The 18,570-nt window shown below is 44.2% G+C and overlaps 1 protein-coding gene across 1 annotated transcript in view; it reads right to left on the bottom strand.

The window, feature by feature from the left end:
- Positions 1-4,719: 4,719 nt before the first annotated feature.
- The window catches only part of CALB2 (calbindin 2), a 30,660-nt gene continuing 16,809 nt past the window's right edge, over positions 4,720-18,570 (bottom strand). Inside the window, exons 3-11 of the mRNA XM_007526658.3 lie at positions 16,304-16,393; positions 15,252-15,332; positions 10,916-10,972; positions 10,140-10,217; positions 9,600-9,655; positions 9,301-9,340; positions 9,107-9,160; positions 7,612-7,683; positions 4,720-5,429 (exon numbers count right to left, since the gene is read on the bottom strand). Of these exons, the coding sequence (XP_007526720.1) occupies positions 5,313-5,429; positions 7,612-7,683; positions 9,107-9,160; positions 9,301-9,340; positions 9,600-9,655; positions 10,140-10,217; positions 10,916-10,972; positions 15,252-15,332; positions 16,304-16,393 (645 nt within the window). The 3' untranslated portion in view covers positions 4,720-5,312. The remainder of the gene's footprint in view (positions 5,430-7,611; positions 7,684-9,106; positions 9,161-9,300; positions 9,341-9,599; positions 9,656-10,139; positions 10,218-10,915; positions 10,973-15,251; positions 15,333-16,303; positions 16,394-18,570) is intronic.

The following is an 18,570-nucleotide window of genomic DNA, read 5'->3' as shown; positions in this document are numbered from 1 at the left end:
GTCGGGGAGGACATTGCACGCTGACCCCATGGATGACCTCTGTGCCTTTTGAAGACCTTTTTTTCTTTTAGCTGTGATACTCACTATGTAGTCCTGCACTGTCACTCTGGTGGGCTCCTCCCCTACAGGCCACGCCTGAGGCACTGCCACCCCAACGTAAAAAACCTCTACATGTCACAGGATAACTGACTGAGTGGTTGGTCCCACTTCTGTCACTTTCTGTCTACAGAAAGTTTTCCTCTAAATAAGGCTGAGGTGCCAGGCGCCCAAGAAAGGATCAGTACTGGTGGCAGCTACACCTGCAGCTGGAATAAGAGGCTGATGGGTCTTCCTGTGGGACACATACCTTGGTACATTATCAGCGATCTATGCAAGGTCCCTTTTGGTGTTTCAGTCCCTTAGGAAGAGATTTCCCATTCCATTCAGTTTCACTCAATGGAAACTTGTATTTTTGTGTTCTGACATAAAGTGTTGTCACTGTTTTATATGTAAGCTTTTGGTTCACCTAGACAGTATCATTAAGCCATTCCTTATTCCCTTTCTCATGCAATACTGTTTTATAAAATGTGATTTTCCTCTCTGTATTCTTAAAATGATTGGAATGACCCCAAAAGCTTTTGTTTCTGTGGGTTAACTGCATTGATATTTAGCTACATTAGACATCAAAATTAAAACCATTTAAAATACTATTTACTCACTAATTTTAAAAATGCCAAATGATGGAAACACTGCATGTTAACCTATATGACATTTCAAGATTTTTATGAAAGTGGTTTTGGCCCTACATACTCCCTGCCTTAGAGTATATTGTCGTCAGTTTGTTCTAGCACATGAAAGGACACCAGGAAGGAAAACTTGGGAAAGTGTAACTTTATAATGCTTGTGACTAAACAGAAAGTATTAATTATACTACATCCTAGTCAGGCTTGTTCAGCTTTGATGGGCTTGTCTCCAAGTTCACTGGTAAGTACCATTGCCTGCCACCTAGAAGTTGCAGAGTGTATTTTAACAGAACATTTTTCAGTGCTTTACATTGAATGTGTCATTTCACAGAAAAGATCATTTTAAAGAACAATGACTCACTTATGAGCAAGCCATATATATATGTATATATACGCACATATATATATGTAATTTCTTCGACAATCTATTTCAGAATAAGCATTTAAAAAAATAAAAAACCTTTTTGTATTTATAGGTTTTGTAACCATCACCCCACTAGCTAATTCTTGTTCCAGGATATCTTCCACATGCAGTGCTTTTCCATGCCACTCCACATGACCCTCCCTGGGCCCCACTACTGGCTTGGATTTGCCTCTTTAGGTTGTCATAGAAGTGAAATTGCACAACATGTAACCTTTTTTTTTTGGGGGGGGGGTCTGGCTTAATTTATTTTAGTGAAATGTGGAGTTAATCTGTGAGCCAGTATCAGTAGCTCAATCTGTTCCATGGGTGACAAACATCCCATGTGTGGATATGCCACATTTTATTTATCCATTCATCAGTTGGTGGACACTTGGATTATTTCTACTTCTTTAGATAATATGAAGAATGCTGCTCTGAACATTGGTATGCAGGCTTTATATGTGCATGTGTCTTCCATACTCTTGGGTCTGTTTATTTTTACATGTCTTTTTACCAGCTAATGAAACAGGCAACCCACGAGTGTTTCTTGGGCACCCCTGATCATATTTCTAGTGTCCAAATCTCCTCCAAGAACTTTTAAAATATTGTCTTCTCAGTTATTTAACAGGAAAACAATGAAAGGGAACTTTCAGGATCTTTTACACCTACTGGGGTCTTAGACATTTTCCAAAGGAGCTCTGGAAAGTCACAAAGACTTGTTTTTGCCCCTTATTAAAAAGAGAGGTGCTAGGAACGATTAAGTTTATTTAGCATGTTACTACTGTAAGACTTGCAGGGGAAAAGTTGTCAATCAGAAGACATGCTCAGCCTTCCTGAGGTTTTGAGTTTAGTGGACACAATATTAATAATGTGTATTTTAGAAGTTTGTACACTTCATGGGTAGGGGAGTCCCTACAGGTTTATCAGCAGTGTCTTCACTACTCAGTTTTATCCTCAGGGGAAATGCTCTACTCAAGTCTTATGATGTAGCTTTGTTCTGTGCCCTCATAGATAAACATACTTTCCTTCATTCTGATATGACTGGTTAGAATAATAAAATCCCACAGCTAAGGAATATCTGTTAAGGGCAGAGGGGCTTTGTTTATTCTGATGCTTGTCTGAAGGCTGTGCCCTCAGTTGTGGCTGTAGGGGGTGTCTTCCATGAGAAGGGACAGACATAGTGCCTCCTGGTAAATGACTGTACCAGGGACTTCAAACTGTCTGTACTTTGAGGAATGGAATCTTGTGAGCTGATCTCACTTGAGGTAATTCAGACTGTGCCTGGACACTAAGTCAGGACATTCATGGCTCTCTTTAGCCCGGAGGCAGACAATTTAGTGAAAGCAGACAGCAAATCTAAATTCAGTAGTTGGGAACAAATGACATAGGGCTGTGAGGAATGTGGGAATCTCTATGGTTATTTGTTTAAACTAATGATCAAGTTTTATTGCTGCTGCTTTTGTCTCAGTGTGGCCTCCAGTTGTCTGGAACCCACAGCAATTGGTGTATCCTCTGCTTTTGTAAATGGAAATAAAATGCTTAAGGATGTTCAATTTTTGCTGATATGCAGTAGTATCTTGTTTTGTGTGTCTGTGCGTGTGTGTGTGTGTGTATGTGTGTGTGTATGTGTATGTGTGTTTTAAGACTTACGTATTTTATGGCACGTATATTAAATGAAAAGTAGAAGTCAAGAGGATACCACTTCAGCATCTACATTGCTGGGGAGACCAGCAATCAGACCTCACTTGTGGAAGGCCCATGGTCACTGCCCAGACACCTCTCCAGCTACTGTTTGTTGTCCTGCCATAATAAATGATGCCTTGTTTGTTTTCTCTTGTTGATGTGGCTGTTGAGACTGAGGCCAAGGTCTCACACATGGAAATCACATACAGTACCCACCAAGCTGTGTTTCTTACTTTCCTTCTTTTTGTTGTTGTTATTGTCAGGGCTTCACTGATTCAATGTCAACTTTTTCAGGTGGTGTGTGTGTGTGGTGGGGAGAGATACCACAGCACCAGTGCTGTAAGTTTGGGAAAGTAGGTACCTTCCCAGGTGAGCTATCTTGCTGATTCTATGATCCTTTTCTTTTAATATACAAATATTTTTTATGTGATGCCAAGGAATGAACCCAGGGTCTCTCACATGTGTAATACCACCAAGTGGCTCCCTGCCCACTCATTTTTTCCCATTTAATTAGAGAGGGAAAGGCACTAAAGTGCTGCTCCACCATCCATGGAACTCCTTTGGTGTGACTCATGTGGTGCTGGGGTTGAACCCAGGATCTCACACATGATAAGGCATACTCTATAGCCACTGAGCTATCTCCTGGCCCCTGTCTTACTTTTATTTCTTCTCCTATTTCTCTTCCTCTCATCTTCATCCTCTTTTCCTTTCTTCTACCTTTTCTTTTTTATTTTATTTTATTTATATTTATTTATTATTTATTTTACCTTTTGTTGCTCTTGTTGTTTTTATTGTTGTAGTTATTATTGCTGCTGTTGTTGTCGTCATTGTTGGATAGGACAGAGAGAAATGGAGAGAGGAGGGGAAGACAGAGAGGGGGAGAGAAAGACACCTACAGACCTGCTTCACTGCTTGTGAAGCAACTCCCCTGTAGGTGGAGAGCCGGGGCTCGAACCCGGATACTTATGCATGTGCTAGGGTTGGGGGCTACCAAGATTGAACCTGGGTCATGTGCATGGCAAAGCAGTGCACTAGCCAACGAACTATTCTGCTCACTCACACCTTGAAAAGCTTTTAATGTCTCCAAACTTTACTTTCATCTGAAAAGAATATCCATCTCACAGGATTGTTGTGGGATCAAAGGAAGTAATGTCAGAATGCTTCTTGTAGATAGTCAATAAATAAATTCAAAATTCTCTATTCTAGGATCTCTCTGTGTTTCCTTTTAGCCCCAGGAATAGAACCAAAGGCCTCCACACAGGCAAAGTCTGTACTTTATCACAAAGCTACATTTCCAACCCCTTGAACCCAAAGGCCAAACTGGCCCTATACTAAGGGACAGTCGAATGAGTTATGGAAAGAAGTTTAGTTGTTGGTGGTCTACAACTCCTGGTTGGAGGTCCTCCTGCTAGGTGGCGATTTCCTAGTCCACCTAGTACCACACCCCACTGCCACATCCCTACTCCATACCCCGACTCTGCCCCCAGCTGGCCATGCCACGTGGAGCTCCTTAACCTTGACTTTCCTTGCCTATAGCGAGGCCTGTCATACCACCTCTCTCAGAAGGTTAAGAGAGATACCCCAGATCAACTGCTTAGCATGATAATTGTGCTCAGGCAGCTTTCCAGGAACTGAAAGCTGCTGCTACAGCCTTGGAGTCAGAATAACCACTGAGCCAAGAGGCAACGGGGTGATGAAGAGACTGGAGGAGAAGGGCAAGTAAAAGCTAGAGTCAGCTGCCTCAGCTTCTCATGATTCTGCCCCAGGAAGGTGGTGGGTCACCTCACTCCATTCTTGTGACAGACCCCGCCCACATGAGGTCAGACCCCACCCACCTGAGGGTGCCCCCGCCCCTCTGGGGACCGGCCCACTCTACCACTCAAAGCAACCAAGTGCAGAGAACTGAACCGGTTGAGTTTCACAGCGGGACATTTCCATTTTATTGTCGGTAAACCCTTCTTTGGTAAACAAGAAGACAAGAAACCCACGGAGAAAAGGAAGGAGCGCGCCGAGTCTCCAAGACACGCACAGGGCAGGCGCCCTCCACTAACAGGAAGTCTGCGAAGACAACTACACAAGTTAGCAGGGTGGGACTTGGAATTTTGGGGGAGGCGGTGACCTGGGAGAGAGGTCAAGGGGAGCGAGAGGAAAGAGTCCACTCCGTAGGACACAGAAGCATAAATCATATAGCGAACGAGCTCATGCATCGTCACAGCGAAGAGAATCAGGGACTCCTCCACCAACCCGTGCCCCTGCCCACCTTCCAAGCTTTGGCAACCCCCACTAACCCCTAGGCAGAACTGTGTGCCCCTTGGGGTAGGGGACTGCAGGAGGCTCTGGGGGTTGGCCATCCTTCATCTCTCCTGTGCTCTGCAGGCTGCTGTGTGCAGGTGGCAGGGGCGGGAGGAGGGGGCTTGTGATCTCCAGGTCCAGGTAGAAGTGGCATGATAGCAAGACTGGGGTCTGGGGGGTGGTGGTGGAGAGGCAGCCCTGATGCCTCTGCTTTACACAGGGGGCTCGCTGCAGAGGACGATCTCCAGATCCTTGCGGTAGAGCTTCCCCGCCTCAGCCAAGGACATGACGCTCTTTCTGTAGTTGGTGAGTTGTTGGATATTCATTTCCTAGGAGGCAGAGTGGGGGAGAGAGAGAGAAAGCCCCTCCGTCAGGCTCAGGGGATGGTTTGACACCATCCAAAGAAGCGTCCACAAGCTATAGGGAGTCACCAGAAATGACCCTTCTCAGGAGTCGATCTTTACAATCAGGCAGCCCCTTCTACTGATGCATTTTCTTTGTCTCCCAGGTGTCAAATCTGAAGCAGGTGGATGTCACCCAGGTAAGCCATTTTAGTGATGACCCTGTTCTCTCATCTTCTTGAGTTGCTCCCTAGCTCCAACACCTGATTCTTTTTTGCATTTTGTTTTTTCAGTCTTATGAGTTGTCTTATAGCTATATAAGACAGAACCTAGTTAGGAGAAGATTGGGAAATTCCCAATCTTGGTGACTCCCAAGATTGGCTGCTTAGGACAGAACTTCATAGAGAATAATTATGTCTCATTAATACAATTACATTAAAGATGGTTTCCATCATGATGCCCAACAGTTCTTGGGCACAAAACACTGTTTAAATAATTTCCTTTAAAAATTTGATGCCAGAAAAAAGTTTGCCGAGTTCAAACACTTGGGTATTTCCTTTTTCCTAGGAGATATCTGTTGAATTCAAATTTATTTCTCACCTCTTCCAAAATACAAATAAATGTAAGTTAATGTAAAAATATATTTAGCACCATGTTCAGCAGGGAAGCAATTAAAGAAGCCAGACCTTCTACCTTCTGCACCCCATAATGATCTTGGGTCCATACTCCCAGAGGGATAAAGAATAGGAAAGCTATCAGGGGAGGGGATGGGATCCGGAGTTCTGGTGGTGGGAAGTGTGTGGCGTTGTACCCCTCTTATCCTATGTTTTTTGTCAGTGTTTCCTCTTTATGAATAAAAATTTAAAAATTACATTTAGCATGAAAGAAATGAAGGATGATAAGATAGATTAGAAGAAATCAGAAAGTGATTGGAAAAGGAGACAGCCTAAGGCTGTAATGAATTACTCCTGAGTAATTCAGAGCAGTAAATTTAGCTCTTCCCTGAAGGTCAAGGCAAATAATTATAAAGTTTTCATCATCTAATTAGAAGCAATATTACTTTTTTTATCAGAGAAAGACCAGGAGGTGAAGGAAGACAGCTTAAAAAAAAAAAAAAAAAGATGATTTCCATAGTCAGGAGGTAGTGCACTGGATAAAGCACTGGACTCTCAAGTATGAGGTCCTGAGTTTGATCCCTGGCAGCACATGTACCAGAATGATGTCTGGTTCTTTCTCTCCTCCTATCTTTCTCATTAATAAATAATAAAAAAGTGATTTCCTGGTTCCCGAGACCCATCCACGTAACTAACTCAGCCCTTCTGGACACCAAGAAGATTCCACAGAGAGACTCCTAAGTCTGCCCATGAGGAAAAATGACCAAGAAAAGCAACTTGAGTTGAATTCTCAGACTTTTCCTCAAACACTTTTGTGGCTCTTTTGGTCCCAGATTCTGCAGTTAATTGGTTCAGAATAGTCTGCTCATTCCAGAACCTCTTGTTCTATAGAATTTTTTTTCATGTGTTGAGTGTTTTTGGTTGACAATATAGCTGATGATTCCATGAGATGGGCCAGCTCAAGCTGCCACTGTCTCATTCTAGCATCATTCAAGACGGTCATCAGATGGAAGTCACCCAGATGTTGTCATAGAGATGATGCAGACATACAATGGAAACTTGGAAAGGACTGGGAAAAAAGGACTTCGACCACCTGCCACAATATGGTTGAACTTTGAGGGCTTTTTGTTAAATGAAGTAAGCCAGTTACAACCCCCGCCCCCGTGTGATTCCACTTATCGGAGGCACCTAGAACTATCAAATTCATAGAAAGTAGAGTAATAGGTGTGGTGGTGGGATGGCTATTAGTTGTTTAATGGTGACAATGTCTTTTGGGAAAGATAAAAAGTTCTGGAATTGGATGGTGGTGATGACTGCACAGACTTACGAATATACTCAGTACCACTGAAAAATGGTTAAAGTGATAAACAACATTATATCTATTTAGCATAGTTTTTAAATCAGCCAACCAACCAGGAAAATGAACAAACAGCTAGCAAAATCAAAGAACTACCATTACCCTGCTGCAGCTATTCATCATGGAATAAAATGAACATGAATACATTTCTTTCCCTCCCCCAGAAGCCCTATTCCTATCCACTGGCTCAGTTGCTCACCTTCTTGTTTTTCTCATACAGGTCCTTCAGGAGGGCATCCAGCTCATTCTCATCAATGTAGCCACTTCCATCCTGGTGATGGAAACAGGTGTCAGCCTGGGCTGCTGGCACTCAGGCCCCAACCATCTCTGACCAGGTGTCTTGTTTCTTACTTCCCCATACACACCCACTCCAGGGAGCTCTGAGAGCTCAGGCTTTCATTTGCTTTGTTCAAAATGTCTTTAAGCCTTGAAATGCCAACTCCTCTCACCACCACCCCCCAAAAAAAGAGAAAAGAAATACCATGTCATTCCGACTTTACTATTCAATGTGGGAATGGAACATTTCAGAGCAAATTTTGGGTGATTTCATTTTGGTGTTTTCCAATTGTATTGAAAATATAAATGATGGTTGAGAAGCATTTGCTTAAGTCCCAGAGTATCACATCCCATAGTAAGGTGGCAGGATGAACACAGGAACATCACAGGTTCTAAGACCATTTAGGGAAGGAATGACTTTGGGCCCTACCTTCCTAGAAAAAGTACCAGGTCTAGTGCAAAACCACAACCTGGCACCAGAGGGCAGCACTGACTGCCTCTTCTCTTTGGCCCCCAACAATATGGTTATACTCTAGCTGAGCATAATCCTCTTCTACCAGTTGTTCTCTTCTGCATTTTTTTTTGGGGGGGTAAGAGTGTCAAAGATTGAACTCTGGGATTCATACATGCAAAGCATGTGCCCTGTTCCTCTGTCACTGAGTTACATTCCCAGTCTTTACTGTTTTTCTTTTCTTTTCTTTTTGAGACAAAGTGAAAGAGATCAGGGCACCAAAGCTTCATTCAATGTGGTGGGGGCCAGGCTCAACTTGGGTCATGCACATGGCAAAACAGTATACTATCCAAGTCAGCCATTTCACTGGTCTTCTACTGTTTTTGTTTTTTCCCCCTTACTGGAGTACTAATTCAGCTCTGGCTTATGTAGTGCTAGGGATTGAATCTGGAACTTTGGAGTCTCAAACATGGAAGTATTTTTGCTCTCTCCCTAGTCCTTATATACTATGTTTTTAAGGACCAAAGTTTGGACTGCACAGGCCATGGAATGTAAGTGGCTGTTTTGTTTTTCTTACAAGACAGATAATTCTGTAGTGAGTCAAAGGGATAGGAAGAAACTATTTTTTCCATGCTGCCCCTCTGACAATTATTCAGTTGCTAAAGACGAGGACTCTAGCTTTTCTTTGTCTTAAAATTTTTTTTTAATTAGTTCTACTTATTTGTTAGATGGAGACAGCCAGAAATTGAGAGGGAAGTGGGTGATATAGAGGGGGAGAGACAGAGAGACACCTGCAATACTGTTTTACCACTTGCAAAGCTTTCCCTCACAGGTGGAGATTGGGGGCTCAAACCCAGATCCTTGTGCACTGTAACATGTGTACTCAATCAGGTGTGCCACCGCCTGTGCTCCCGGCCCCAACCTCCCAACCGCCAGCTTTTCCACCTCACACAGTATTTTCTTTTACCTTGTCGTAGAATGTGAAGATGGCATTGAACTCCTCTGAGGTCAGCTTCATGCCCTGCGAGATTAATGAATTAAAGGAGAAATAGAAGCCCTAGAGTATGTGTGTTTTCCAGCATGTGGTGGATTGAGAGGAAGCAATGGGCAAGGGGATGAGGGGAAGGAAGGAAGTGAAGGAAGACAATGTAGCTCTTTTACCTGAAATTTAAGCAGGAAGTTTTCCTGTACAGGCAAGAGTCTGGAAAGAAAGTGTCAGAGCAGAGATTAGGGAACAAAGCAGAAGCAAGAATGACTCAGTCCTGGGAGATGGCAGTATCTGTAGTCACAGAAATGACCTGTATGCAGGAGTTAGTGGAAAGCTCTAGAAACAGGGAGACATTCACCATCCTGTCTAGTTTTGTCTAGAGCTTTGGGATACCTGGCCTATCAATTGATGGCTTTTAGTCAAGGGATAGGAGCAAGGCACAGTCTGCAGGGGTTTTGCTGAAAGCGCTTACCGGGACATCTCTGAGAGGCCCAGTTTGCCATCTCCGTTCAAGTCAAACATCCGTAGCTATTGAAACAGAAAGCAGTGTTTTGAGTTATTTACTTTGACCTTCTCTCCTGTGGGGCCCTGACCCTCATTCCCCTGAAGAGGAGTGTAAGACAGATGGAGCCTCCTCTGAGGTCTCCTGTAAACCAACATCAGCCTGACCTACATGGGCCTGATCTTCTTTCTCTTCTCCACAAAAAGACATCACCAAAGGCCCACCTGCACCCAGTTTATCCTCTCCTGGAGCTGTAGGGTTGCCATGGAAACATGCTCCTGTCTCAGTGGGGATCTTAGACAGGGATGTGTAGATCCATGAAGCAGGCTTTTCTTTGCCAGCTGCACTGGGAGTCACTTTGCTCAGAGCTAAAGAATCAGTTAAGCCAGATCCTGTAAACTCAGAATCCCACCAGTGTGTGTGTGTGTGGGTGGGGGGGGAGAGCAGAGAGAGGGGTAGTGAGGTAGACAAGCCCTGTACCCCCAGTGAGGCACCCTTGTGTTCACTCACGATGGTTTGGGTGTACTCTTGGAGCTTGGGTTCATCATGTGGCCGGTTTGCCTTCTTCAGCAGGTCAGACAGGAACCCCTAGAAGATGGGCAACTCACCCAGTCAGTTCGTCTTCCTCTTAGCGGATCACCCAGACAGACAGCTTGCTCTTGAAGGTCTAATTTCTGTTATTTACATTCCTCATTGGCTCCCTAACCCCATTTTTGAGGGGGTGACCTTGAAGATTTGGAAGTGGCCCCAGAGGATGTACAGGGCTAATCAGTGCCTGATGATCCCTGGTTCCAGAGACATTTAGGGGTATGAGAATGACCTAGAAAACCAGTCTGCAGTAGTGTACCCTGTTAAGCGCACATAATGCTCTGCTCAAGGACCCAGGCTTGAGCCCCCATTTCCCACCTGCAGCAGGGATCTTCAGAAGTGGCAAAGCGGGTCAGCAGCTATCTATCTTTTTCTCTCTCCCTCCCCTTCTCAATTTCTCTGTCATATATATATATATATATATATATATATATATATATATATATATATATGCCACCAGGAGTGGTATATTTGTGTAGTACTGGCAGCACTGAACCCCAGCAATAACTCTGGAAGCAGAAAAAAACAAAAAACAATCTGCTGGAATTGCTTTGAGGATACCCATCCAGGCCAATGGTCCTAAGCAGACCACAAACCCAAGTCCTTAGCCACCATCTCCTCCCTCCCCTGATGCCTTACACCCACCACTACTCCAGCCTTTGTCTCTTTCTTCACACACTACCCCATTCGCATCCTACCTTGAGCTCATTGGCTTCGATGTAGCCACTTCTGTCTGTGTCATACTTCCGCCAAGCCTGCAGTGGGAACACCCATTTATTTGCAAAGACCAGCAGCATCTGTGAAGCCTTCCCCCACTTCCCTCCAACAGACTCTGGGATGGGAACACCAAGCTGGACTAGCCATTCTTTTTTAAATGTGATAGAGAATGAGGCAGAGAGAAGGAACGTCACAGTATCACTCTACCATGTCCCCATGGAGCTTCCCCTGCTGCCATGGTGCTTCTATGTAGTGTTGGGGTTCAAACTTGGGGCCTGCGTGGTAAGATGTGCACTCTATCTGGTGAGTTACCTACCTCTCAGCCCAAGGTGACTTCTAGGACTAGGTCCTAAAAATTTGACTTTTTTTTTTTCTTAACCAGAGCACTATTTGGTGGGTCATATTTGCTAGATTCCACCCCCCACACACATTTTTTGTTTCCTTTTCTCTTAGCTTTGAACTGCATTCTTAGACACAGCTACAGTGCTGTGATTTCTGGAGAATTAGCAAGCACTAATTCTTTAAAATGTCTAGCCTCCTCCACTTATCCACATAATACTTTTTTTTTTTTCTTATTTATTTCACCAGAGTACTACTCAGCTCTAGCTTATGGTAGTGCTGGGTATCTCAGAGCCTTAGACATGAAAGTCTTTTTGCATAACTAGCGAATTATCCCCCCAGCCCCATTCCTTTTTGTTATCAGTATGAGAGTTTATAGATATGAAGAATTTTCTTTGGGCAGTGGTAGATAGCATAATGGTTATGCAAAGAGACTCTCTCCTGCCTGAGCTCTGAAGTCCCAGGTTCAGTCTCTTGAACCACTGTAAATCAGAGCTGATCAGTGCACTGGCAGAGAGAGAGAAAGAGAGAGAGAGAGAGAGAGAGAGAGAGAGAGAGAGAGAGAGACTGACTTCTTCCATTTCAGCAAACTAGGCTGTGTAATTCTCATGATATAGTAGTAATTCAGGAAATCAGATTCTCATTTAATTTTTTAAATTTCTTTACTGAAAGAGGGGGAGGGAGGGAGAAAGGGAATGTGTCCAGCACTCTGCCACATGCAAGGCTGGGGATGGAACCTGAGACCTTGCTTACACCAGCCCTGAGTTCTACTGTTGGGCCACCTCTCTGGCCACTTTGTTGTTGCTGTCTGGCTCTTATTTATGTATTTCGGTGATGAACAACAAAAGAGTAAACTTAAATTACTGACAATTTGGCTAGATGGTACTGGATTAAGTGAGCGTCTTTTCTCAGGGGCTGGAGGTGGTATCTGGATTCCATCAAAATATTCCTTCCCAACTCCAGAAAACCCACTCATGAAGAAGTGTGAAGACTAACTGATATGTGGATGTTCCACATATGACTTTACCAACCACCTGCATATATTTAGCACCTTAAAACTTAGTTCAAGTAAGCTGAGGCTTGACTAGGAGAAAAAAAAGGCAGACATGTTGCTATGTTGTATAAAGAGTAGCCTGAGGGGACCTCCATCTACACACAGAGCAAAGCACTTGGCCACTTCTAGAGTCAGACTATCCCCAGAAGACTGACCTCCTTCCCACCTCTGCCCTGCTGTACTGACATCCCAGCTAGGTTCCTCTCAGCATTTTGCTCACCCACCGGACAGTCATTACTCTCTTCTTCTACAAGGAAGAGGACTCAAGAGAACTGGGTTTTGTGAGATCTCAAAGAAATCCTGAGGCGTCACTAAAATTAGAAGTTAAAATGTGGTTCTGAGCATTGGGGTGGGAGCTAAATGGCAGCAAAGCCTTTCAGGGCAACTGAGGGACCATGTCATGTTGGCAGCAGGTAAAAACAGAACAAGTGAACAGCCCCAGGAGGGAGTGGTGCTGTAGGTTGGGGGGGGGTCCCAGGAAACTTGGTGGGGAGGGGGAGCACTGTCTCTGCAGTTATGCTGGTGCTTCAAGGGAAAAGCAAGCACGAATGTGGAGTCATGTCAACTACAGAGAAACCATCAAGGGGGTGGGGGAGAGGTGATGTAACTCCTCTTTCAGCATCTCTACTCCCTTCAAGCTCTTGTCACCCCATTTTTTCAGACCAGAAGTGGAACAGAGGCTAATCTTTGGTTGCCACTTAACCAGGAAAGGAGAAGACAGATATATGCTTTCTAAAGACAGAAAAACTGACATTCACAAAAGGTACACCCTGATGAATTCTAAGTCCATGCAGGGCTTTCTTTCCAGATAGGAAAGAGAATGGCCTAGAACAGAATTGAAAATGTCTGTTACCATTGATGGAAACTTGACTTCTTGAAAAAATTAGAGAAAATCCTTTGAAGCACCACAAAATTAAACCCACATCTGACACTTAGGCAAGCTGCCACTTAAAAAATGACTTTTCTGGGGGCTGTGCAGTGGCTCAGTGGGTTAAGCGCACATGGTGCAAAGTGCAAGGACCAGCGTAAGGATCCTGGTTTGAGCCCCAGGCTCCCCACTTGCAGGGGAGTCACTTTATAGGCGTTGAAGCAAGTCTCCAGGTGTCTATCTTTCTCTCCCCCTTTCTGTCTTCCCCTCCTCTCTCCATTTCTCTCTGTCCTATCCAACAATGAACAACATAAAAAATAATAATAATCACAACAAGGCTACAACAACAAGGGCAACAAAAGGGGAAAAAATGGCCTCCAGGAGCAGTGGATTCATGGTGCAGGCACTAAGCCCCAGCAATAACCCTGGAGGCAAAAAAAAAAAAAAAAAAGACTTTTCTGCCCTGAGAACCCATGATCGCCACTCTTCTCTTTCCATCTGTATGGGGAACACATTGCCATGTGGATTTCAGGACTGGATCTTTCTTCAGTTCTTTTAGACAGTGAATCACGCAGAAGGGATTACCGGTGGCTAGAAATGGACTAGACTCCACAACTGGCAACTAGAGTCATGCTGATGGCCAATAGCTGTTTATCATAGCAGGCAGAGTACGTGTGGGATGGGCCAAATTTCACCCTGAGGGATACTTATGTTTGAATGCCTAGGGGTGCAGAGCCCAAAAAAAATGCAAGAAATAACACAGCTTGCTGAACACCAGCAATAGTAATATGTTTGATTGAAATTTTCTTTTTCTTTTCTTTTTTTTGGTACTGATGCTTAGATTTAATTTAATTTACTTATTATTTTTCTTTTTAATTATTTATAAAAAGGAAACACTGACAAAAACCATAGGATAAGAGGGGTACAACACCACACAATTCCCACCACCAGAACTCCGTATCCTATCCCCTCCCCTGATAGCTTTCCTATTCTTTATTCCTCTGGGAGTATGGACCCAAGGTCATTGTAGGATGCAGAAGGTGGAAGGTCTGACTTCTGTAATTGCTTCCACAAGTGAACATGGGCACTGACAGGTTGATCCATACTCTCAGCCTGCCTCTCTTTCCCTAGTGGGGCAGAATAAAAAAATGGAGATCCAGGTAGTGGCACACATGTTATTCAGCACAGGAATCCAGGCTCAAACCCCCAGTCTCTGCCTGAAGGTGGGAAGCTCCATGAATGGTGAAGCAGTGCTGCAGGCGTCTCTCTCCCTCTTTCTCCCCGCCTTCCCCTCTCAACTTATTTCTGTCATGTGACATAAAAAAAAAGAAGAAATTGAAAATAGTGGAATGTCAGCAATTTCAAATGGTTCAATCTGTCAGTTGAACATCACCCAAAAGATACTTGTATGCCATTGTTCTGCTTCATAGAAGGAGCTCAGAGAATTTCTCTTGTGAAGACAGCAATGCCAATTTTTAAAGGGGAATCAGTGAAGCCCAGACTATCAAGATAAACCTGGAGAGCTTCTGGAAAGTGGAATTCTCACCAGGCTTTTCCAGTTTTGAGGTGATACCTAGAGCCATCATTCTCCAGGATGTTCCTTGGGAACTTGACTTCCAGGAACACTAATGCCATTGAGTGAGGGCAAAATGGGGGAAATGGAGGGAAATGCCTCTTACAACAGAATCCCTCCAAGCATGCAAAAGCCTCAAGTCTATGACAGATGTCCGAAGAGGAGAGTGCACATATATGCAGTGCACCCCAAGTGTACTCCACCCAGGATGGCTCCTCACCTCAGCCCTGCCCTTGAGTGTGCACACCTGGCAGATCTACTTGTGATATTTCAACTCAGTGCACCAAGGACTCTGCACCTTCTAACTAAGCACCGAGGTGGTAGGGGTAGCACTGATGCTGCTGGTCCTTGGACTACACTTTGAGTAGCAGCTTTAAGGGGCCTGAGCAGCTCTCAGGGGAAGAATTTCCCGAGTGGGCCTGACCCTGAGCATGGGGAAGGCGGGTCCCAGTGAGTAGAGAGAAGGCAGCATCCCGGCCTCACCTCCATGAACTCGGTGCTGGAGCCCACGTGCTGCCGGAAGCACAGGAGGAAGTTCTCCTCGGTTGGCAGGATCTGTGCCAGCTGTGGGAACCATAGAGGACAGTAACATTAGCTCTCTACTGCCAGTTAGGCCATTTACTTGCTTTGCTTCTACCTCCTCTGTAGGAATGTCTTTCCTGGGTTCTTTGCTTTCAGGCACTCCAGATTTGAGCTGTTTTTTTTTTTTTTTTTTTTACTACTAGATAGATTTGAGCTGATTTTTGCTCAAATAAACTCTATGTTTCTCATAAGCCTTACCTTATTTCTTAAAAAAAAAAAAAAGAAGAATGAAGATTAGTTTTTATTCCATGTGAAACAGAGAGTTTTGTATGGGGTGCGAGAAGAGGGGAGCTAGAGCAACCACTCTAGAACATGTAAGGCAGGAGAAGGAGCTGGGAGCCTCAGGCATGCACTCTACAAGCCGAGCTATCTCCTCTCAGTTTATCACTTCCAATACACACATATTTCACATCACTCTATATACATTGTTATGTAACCTTAGGATGCTTCAAGGTGGGATGAACTCTCCAACTGCCTTATGCTTCCTCTCCTTCCTCTCCTAAGTGCAGGACACACAAGATAATATCTAGGAGACCCTGAGGGCATTCAGGGTCTCCGGTCCTGTTTTGGGTTCATGATTGTGGTTGTCTCTTTTTTTGTGAAGCACAGAACAAGCCCAGCCTGCTCTCACTGATCAACTTTAATTGTTGATGTGGTACTGGAGAGAGGCCCCAGGTCCTCAGATATGTGCACTACATCCCCACCCAGATTTTTCTTCTATCTTTCGAATGAGATAGTGAGAAAGAAAGATCACAAAGCACCACTCCTCCACATGTGGCGATCTACTTCCTTGCTTTTCCCATGTGCTGTGGCAGGCACTCCCCTGACCAGCCACCTCCCTGGTCTTGGGGCAGGGGTGGGGGCCTTAAGGCCACCACCTCATTAGATCTAGAAGGCCACTTGTGCATGGGAGTGACACAGGTGATGGATGTAATCGGAGTAGGAAACCTCACCTCTGCCATCTCAATTTTCCCATCTGAGTTCTTGTCGTACTTCTGCATGAACTCCTTCATCTTCTCCCCGAAGTTGTCACTCTTTGACATCTGTGGAAAGACAGAGGGGGACTGATTGGCAAGTGGGTCCCCTGTGAACTACTCACCCATCTCATACCCTCTTGAGTCAGTGGTGATCATTTTGTATCCCAAACAGACAGACACAGAACCGTATTGAGCCCAAGGTATGAGTGATCAGAGCTGTGCTTTTTCCTTTTCATTATTCCCCCCAAATCTCTTCTCAGATCTCAGTCATAACATAGGGGAACAGGACAGACAGATTGCTATGTGCCATGGAATTAAACATGTCTCCTCATTTGGGGATGGGTTTGATCAAGACTCCATCTGAAAGCTAACAATTTATCCTCATCACACCAATGTGAGAATTGAGGTCTCGACATTTTATTGAGTTAGCTTGTAAAAAATAAATGAGCTTAATCTAGTGATTCCCAAGAGGCTGGAAGCATCCAAGCATACCACCAACAATGAGTGAGGTGAAGTGCTCTTGTCCTTCTTTAAAGATAGACTGGTAAGACTGGGAAGATAGTATAATAGTTATTGTGGAAAGACTTTCATGCCTGAGATAGAGTCCCAGGTTCAATCTCCAGCACCACCACAAGCCAGAGTTATCAGCACTCTTGTAGAAAAAGTAATACATACAAACTGGCAATTTTACTGTCGCCTTCACTTTGACTTTATAGTGGAAGAACTGTGAGGAAAAAGCCTCCATGTAGTGAAGAGGTAATTTGTTTATTTGTTTATGATAAGAGGAGAGAGGGAGGGAGAGAGAGAGAGAGAGCCAGAACATCATTGATACATTTGATGCAGAGGGTTGAAGTTGGGACCTCATGTTTGAGAGCCCAGTACTCTAGCCACTGAGCTACCTCCTGGGTCACTAATCTTTTTTAATGTAAAAAGGGCAGAGAGAGAGAGAAAGAGAGAGAGAGAGAGAGAGAGAGAGAGAGAGAGAAGACACCATAGCACTGCTCCACCATCTGTGGAGTTCCCCTGATGTCACTCATGTTGCCCCCACGTTGTACTGCTGGGCTTTGAACCCAGGTACCTGTGCGCGGTAAAGCATATGCAGTCTGCCTGGTTGAGCCGTCTCCCAGTCTCCGAAGGGTTAATTTAAACAAATCCACTAGATTATTATGATGATTAGAAGGCAAAGGGATTAAAAAATTCCCATTCCTTTAGCACATTGTTGCCTGTTTCATTTACTCAGTTTTTTGGTGCCAGAGATCAAATTCAGGGCCTCAGACATGTAAAAATGGGCTCTGCCACTGAACCACACCCTCGTCCCATTGTTACTATTTAAATTGAAGCTTCTGGAGAAGTTCTCGGTGGTTCTGGAGAAATTCTCTTGGTTTCGGGTGCTGGTTATTTATTTGCATTAATGAATTCATTTTCATCCCTAATCAATACTGACTCTTCCACTGGCAGCTGATGCCTCTGCTTATCTGACGACTTCAGGTGAATTGTGTGCTTTTAAGGATTGGGACACAGAGAAATCTCTCTCTCTCTCTCTCTTCAGAGCAGCACTGCTCAACTCTAGTTTATGGTGGTGTTAGGGATGGAACCTGGAGCCTCAGAGCCTGAGGCATGAAACCCATTTACATAACCATTATGCTATATTCTATCTCCCCAGCCCCTTTTAAATAAGTTTTATTTGTTTAATAATGAAAGCGCTCCACTCTAGCATATATGGTGTCAGGACTGAATTTAGGACTTCATACATGCCGTCCTGTCTCTACCATTGTACCACCCCCTAGGCCAAGGAGAAGCCTACCAATTCCTAAAAACTTCTCTGGTGTCTCCCTATTACTTTTCACCTGTAGAACTGCTCTCTTTTTGTCAGTATTGATTTGCTAATTTAATGATTGTTGCTTTACATTTCCTAAGGTGTGTGGATTGATCCTTGAACCTTAGTGAAAATGTGGTCCTCCTACTGACTTGTGAAAACAGTTCCTGCAGGAATATTTTTCACAAATGGATGCTCAGATAAATGACTCCTCCCAAGAATTCCCAGTGAGTGTAGTCTGAACTGGAATCTGAACTCATGGTTTCTGCTTTCCAGGCCAGTATTCTTTGAACCACGTAACAGCTGCTTTGAGAACCAGTCCCAGATGATCTCAGTTGAGAGAGTTGCTGACAGACAAGAAAATCACCCCGATGCCATCTGAGGAAAGGCAGGACTTAGAGAAACATTTCAGATTTGAAACACTTCA

The sequence above is a fragment of the Erinaceus europaeus genome, chromosome 2 (assembly GCF_950295315.1).
Source record: "Erinaceus europaeus chromosome 2, mEriEur2.1, whole genome shotgun sequence".
Lineage (NCBI taxonomy): Eukaryota > Metazoa > Chordata > Mammalia > Eulipotyphla > Erinaceidae > Erinaceus > Erinaceus europaeus.
This window is presented reverse-complemented; position numbering and strand designations above follow the sequence as displayed.